The sequence below is a fragment of the Condylura cristata genome, unplaced genomic scaffold (genome assembly GCF_000260355.1).
Source record: "Condylura cristata isolate star-nosed mole 26May11 unplaced genomic scaffold, ConCri1.0 scaffold00043, whole genome shotgun sequence".
Taxonomy (NCBI): Eukaryota; Metazoa; Chordata; class Mammalia; order Eulipotyphla; family Talpidae; genus Condylura; species Condylura cristata.
In genome coordinates, this window is record NW_004567144.1 from 2,707,613 (window position 1) to 2,713,866 (window position 6,254).

The 6,254-nt window shown below is 51.7% G+C and overlaps 1 protein-coding gene across 1 annotated transcript; it reads right to left on the reverse strand.

Annotated features, from left to right (window-relative positions):
- Positions 1-1,414: 1,414 nt before the first annotated feature.
- PJA1 (praja ring finger 1, E3 ubiquitin protein ligase) lies at positions 1,415-5,933 on the reverse strand. The gene is given in 4 exon segments (XM_004694444.2): positions 1,415-2,913; positions 3,478-3,617; positions 3,619-3,667; positions 5,819-5,933. Coding segments are annotated over 4 exon segments (1,347 nt in total). The 5' UTR covers positions 5,929-5,933; the 3' UTR covers positions 1,415-1,865.
- Positions 5,934-6,254: the final 321 nt, after the last annotated feature.

Sequence of the window (6,254 nt, forward strand, 5' to 3'; positions counted from 1 at the left end):
GTAAGGTTTTGTTTTGTAGCTAACAGTATGTCGCTTTTCTGTACCAGCACCCTTTGTAGCTGCCGCTTAGTAGTAATTCCACACCACCTCAGCATCTTGGCTGGGCAGGGGCACATGTGCCGCCACGTCCTCTGAAAGCAGCTCCACAGTCTGCTCTCCAGAAAGGCCGAGATCCATTACATCCCCACCGACAGCACAAGTGCTCCCATTTCTTCTCTGCCTTGCCCACACTAGATATTATCCTGAAGGAAATCTATTGCTTTCTGATGGACACAATGTTTCATTGTTGTGTTAATTTACATGTCACTGATTGCTAATGAGGTTGAACATTAACAATACCCAGGCTGTTGGAGCTGTGGAAAAACAGCTCTCATAAACCGCTGGTAGGAGTTGGTAGGAGCAGAGAATAGTGCGATCGCTTGGGAAAGCCGTTAGGCAATATCAAGTTAGGTTGAAGACACTCAAACCCTGAAACTCCAAAGTTGCATCTGCAATATACTTACCCCCAGAGAAATTCATGTAAGTACTCTAGTAAGTAGGTTCACTTCCACAAAATACTGGGAATGGGTAAATTGTGGGGATTCCCACAACTGTTTTAGCATATGGCATTAAAATGCAAGAACTAGGTCTGCGTGAATAAAGTGGCTCCGTCTTGAAAGTCATGTTGAGTGCAACAATCCTGTGGCAAAACGATAAATATATTCTACCACTGATGTCCATTTATAAAACAAATACACTATATTGCTTCTGGATATACGTGTACATGTTCACCTACACATATACCTATAGCTACACACATGTAAAAACACAGTAGTAAGTACAGCGCTTACCTCTGTGGAGGAGAGAAGGTAAACATAAGAGGGGGTCACACACTCAGGAGGGGGCACGCCCAAAGCGAGGGCACTGCTGAAGCCCATGTGGCCAAACTGACCCTGTGCACTCTGTAGGCGGGTGTGGGCAGGCTAACACTGCACTGGTCCAGCAGCACCTTTCCATTCCTGTGTCACTGTTTAAGGTATGTAATAAGCAAGCAGCTCATTTTTTCTGTACCCATTCCCTCTGAGATTTGTATTTCTGGAAGGTGGTGCTCACTCCACGCCTACACTCAGTTTGGATTTATTCCCGCCCGTGTGCCCCGGCTTCACCATGCGTTTCTGTTGGCTCTTTTGTTTCCCTAGGCTGACAGTATCAACTCCATTGCCCCCCTCGTAGTCATATACTTCACTCCTTTCAGAAAGAATTATCCTTCGTTTTTGCTGCTGAGTCTGCATTTCCAGCGAAACGAGAGTCTTTTCCACTCCATGAATGCCAACAAAACCTATTCTGAATGCAGGTGCAAGGGATCAATAAGAAAGTCACTAAGCCCCACCGCCTTGGGTTGTAGGCAAAGCCAAGCAATTCCACCATACCCGGTAAACCAAAAGAAGAACTTTAATAGGCTTTTACGGGCACTCCAATTACAGGAACATTAACCCATAACATGCAACAAAACAATGCCTCTTGGACATCATTAACAGATTAACTTGACATGACAATCAACAGCAACATATTCTACTGAAGAAAACAACCATTGATTTCAATTTTCGGGTTAGAAAATTAAGTTCTTACTGCAATCTCAAGTAGCATTTAGAAAGTCTGGTGTTCCCTTTCTAACCTCTAAAAGGCAGTATGATTTTTAATGAATCGTACATGACCATTTTCACATTGGAGGAAAAAAATCACGAAGAATCAACAGGTGAAGATTAATCGACCGATTGGTTTCATTTTAATGGTTTCAATTTAACTGTTAATTGTGCGAGGGCTCCTGCAGTATAGTGGATTTCAGATGGGGAAAACCATCAGACCAAGAGTAAAGCGCCTCGGTCTCACAGCGGGGGCGGGAACATGCAGCGGCACACGGGGCAGGTGCCTGACTTCTGAAGCCAGATGGACACGCATGGCTTGTGGAAGTAGTGGTGGCAGGGCAGCTCGGTGGCCACCTCCCCCTTCACATATTCACTGCAACAGATCGGGCAGCACATTTCCTGCCCCACTGCGCTGTGGTCTTCGGTGACCAGGATCTCGGGGAGAGTGTCGATGCTCTCCTTGCTCGCCGGCGGATTGGCCACTTCCACGTCTACGGCCAGAGACTCCAAGTGCGCAAGGGCAGTCTCCATGGCCTGGGCCAGGCGTTCTTCGAGTGCCATGTACGTGAGGAACTGAGGATCCACATAGGAGATGGCTTCGGCCACGCCGAGCCCATCGGCGAACCCATCAAAGAGGCTCCAATCCACTTCGAGATCTTCACTCACACTGGAGTCGTCTTCCAGGTTGTTGTTTCCATCCAGCATGAACGCCCCAGGCTGCAGAAACTCCTGGCCCGAATCATTGCCACCCTCGCTGCTGCTCTCGTTTTCAGTGTACTGGTGCCAAGGGGCTTCGCCTCCTGCCGGGGACGTCTGCACTTCCTCCTGAAGAGATGGTCCGCAAGCTTCTCCCAGGTCTTTGTCGCCAAGGCCGCTGGCACTGGCAGTGGCACCGGCATTGGTACCGGCACTGACTTTCGCTCTGGCTTGCTCAGTTTCCAGCTCTTCTTTTGCCAGCAGGGTCTCCCAATTTTCACCACTGGCGGACAGAGCTTGCTCCCGACCTCTATACTTACGACGCAGCGCAGCGGTCCACTCCTTATCGCTGTCAGAGTCTTCATCACAGTATTTGTAGTAATCATCACTGTAGGTCCAGAAGTCGGAGTCAGCCATGGTTCGCCTCCGTCTCGGCACCTTTTCTGGCTTCACTTGGTCGCTCCTGGCGTCCCTCTTGTCTTCCGGGTACTTCGGCTCACAGTAGCCACTTGCACTTTCACCTCTGCCTCTTCTTGCCAGGCCTTCTGAGTGGCCATCATCAGCACTGGCAGTATCCCTCCACCTGGAAGTACTGTGTGGCATATCATCATCATCATCAGTATCAAAAAATATTTTTGGTTTCACGCAGTTGGGACTGGCCAGATTTCTAATTTTGGGCCTCACCACCGGTTCCTCTGCACTCTTTGGGGTGTTTTCCCCACCACCACAGATACTCACAGGAGCCCTGCTGGGACACACAGGTAAATTCTGCTCCCGTCTCTCCCTCTCCAGGTGGTCACCATTTGTAGCCGCCTGGCCTTCAGCAGGCTTCTGAGAGGCCATGCTACTTTGCTGCAGGCACTCAGCTCTGCTAGCAGAGCACCTGGCCGCAGCGACTGGCTCTAGCTTGTCAAACTCCTCTCTCACATCACGGTTAAAACCGGAGAACTGCGCAGGCACTCCGGCCAAAGACCTTGCCCCTTTCTCTGCATCACGCAGCTTATCATCTTTAAACTTGCCAGTTTTCCCTCTTACTGGCGCTCGCTCAGCAGGCCCAGCCCCCTCCTCCTCACTATCATCTGCCCCAAAACAGTCGGCATGTCCATAAGCCATTCCTCTTCTGCTCCCCGAAGCCCTATACTCTCTTGGCGGGTACCTGGAATAGTCCTCATCATCAACATTGAGGCTGGCCCCCGAGCTCACACTGTCATCCCAAATCCGACGTGTGCTGGAAAATGGCGATCGGCTCCTCTTGGTGGTTTGGCTGGGGGCTGATCTGTGCATTGGGACTTCGGATGTTGTTATTTCTCTGCCGGTAAATCCCTTCCTGCTGGCTCGTGGATGGCCTGAAACCGACATAAGTATACTATACACACTGCCTGTGACATATCGCTGCCACCTGAAGCCCTCCTGCTGGCTTGGCCCATACAAGCTTGCTAGATTCCTGACCCGCTGCTCTAACTTAGGAGATAACTTTCCAATACAGCTGGGGTTCAAGTGGAAAGGCTCCAGCCCCCTGCATACTCTGGGGAAGGGAGTCAAATTGGTTCAGAAAGAGCAAGGAGACTTATTTTTCCTGCAGGCAGGTAACAGAGTAAGGGGCATTTAAATTCAGTTTTACTTTCTTCTAAGCCCTGGGGTAGCATACCAGTGGCTGTCAGGTAGAAACATTTTCAATATTGGCAAAAGGATCACAAAGCTGAGGTAGGAACGCCAGATTTTGGAGAGAGTCTGACAGAAGGAGGGGGTAACTGGACACTTGGCAGGTAGGTGAAGTACTGTGGAACTGTGCCAATGTGGGAAGAGGAAAGAACACCATGCTTTTTTTTTAAATAGGGTTTCTACATTTTTTCTGAGCCCTACAGACATGCAGGAAAAAATGAAAATTGGAACAGAGTGGAAGAGATCATGTACATGAGTGCCTACATGTAGGTTTGGAGGAGAGGGGCAGGTGGAGGGGGAGCAATGGTCATGCCATGGAGAGCTGTCCGCGTGTGCAGGGGAAGGGCCAGGCACCATTGGGAAGAGATGTGACTGTCGGACAGACTGAGACCTACTCTGGGTGTGAGTATGAAATGAGAAGCCTGGGAGGGGTGGCTTCAGAGGAGAAGGGGATGTGCAAGTATGAGAGTACAGCGTGGAAGGGACAGCTGGAATCTGTGGGGTGCCCATGTTTATGTTTGTGACAGGCATGGATGGGTATGGTGGCGCCAGACAGGGGTGTCCAGTAGTTCTTGAGTGTGTGTTCATCCGAGTGGCAAGTGACACTGCTGAACAAAACTGGAGAGGGGTGTCCTTCTTGTGGAAGGATCAGGGGGCCAGCAATCAAAGGATGTCTGCATGGGCAAATGTGGCTAGCAGGAGGGGGGAGGCATCCCCCAAAAGGATTTATGTGAGTGTCCGTATGTGCAGGGCAGGTGCCAGAAAGGAGGGCTGTCTATACACATATGTGGCAGACAGGGAGCAGGAGCTTGGAGCACTTGAGAGGGTGTGTGGGTGAGATATAAGTAAGTCAAGTATGAAATAGCCAGCAACCCAAGGATGTCCTTAGACGTGTATTGTGTGTACACATCAGAGCACAGAGGCAAAAGGGAGCTTCTGGAGGTGTGTGTGTGGCAGGCAGTGAGAGGCAGGGAAAGGCACTGGATGGTGCTGGTGCGTGGCACTGTGCAAGTCTAGGGAAAGGCACCGGAGGGTGTGACTGTGTGAGAGGGTGTGTGTGCCTGTCCACATGCAAGCACTCGCTGGGAAGGGAGACCAGAATGTTGAGTATTTGGGTGGGGGTGGGTACTGCAGTGCAAGGTTTCTGTGTGTGGCGCCTGGGTTCGGTGACTATATGCCTGTGCTCGTGTTTGTGAGTCCCAGTACACATGAGCGACAAGGGGGCAGGGAGGGGCCACAATGTCACACCATGAGACATGAGAACATTATCAGCTCCATGGACAGGTCAGATCAAAAGGATGGCACAGGGTGGGGGGCAGTGGAAGGAAGGGGCGTGTGGTTCAGGTATTCCCAGGGACTAATCTGTTTTTCAGAAAATTCTTTCCCTGAAAACAATATTTACCAAAAGAATGCTAACAATTCACCTTTCAGCAAGACAGCGGCAAAATGGGGGAAGAAAAGCCACTGGTGCTCCGCAGAGAGACCAAGGGGGAAGGAGGGAGGAGGGGCAGACGGAGGTGGGAGAGGGCCGTGATCACCACTTCCATCCCAGATAGCGATGGAAACCCTGGGGGACCAGGGCAGGCACCCGAAAAGAGACGGCGAATGGAGGATGGGGCCCAAGAACCGGCCGCAGCGGGGCACAAGCCTCACACCGCAGTCAGGTCCCGCGTCCGCCCCACCCCTTCCCGAGGGGCGAGCCTGAAACATCCGTTCGCTGAGACCCCCCGGCCCCAAACCGTCGCCCCCGCGCCCGGCCACCGGCGCCCACGCCGGGCCACTCGGCCCCCCGCCACATCGGACCGAATCGAGGCGGTCCACGGCCGCTCACTCACCCGAGGAAGACGCCCGCACGCTCTCCGAAGGAGCAGAGCTCTCGGACTTCCAAGCGCCAGGACCGCGGAGCCGCTGCTCGCCGGCCTCCAGCTCCTCCCCCGCCAGACATCAGCGAGGCGGGCTAGGGCGGCGGAAGTGATTGTGGCGTCGCTGGGCCCCGCCCCCTGGATGTGGTGGGGGCGGCAACGGCGCTCGACAAATCAGGGTGGGCTCAAAGACATTATTTCATGCTAAATGACGAAATCATCAAGGATACTGAAAAGGACAGCAAAAAATGTAACCAACAGCCAGCTTTAACAAATGTTGAAACCTCTAGCCGTCTTCCCTTCTGGTTTTGGGTTCTCTTGTTTTTTTTTTTGATAAAAGGAAATCTGCTGATTCTTTCTGATCAGTTCCAGTATGAAAGTAACTATAGGAATAGATCATATCCTAAGT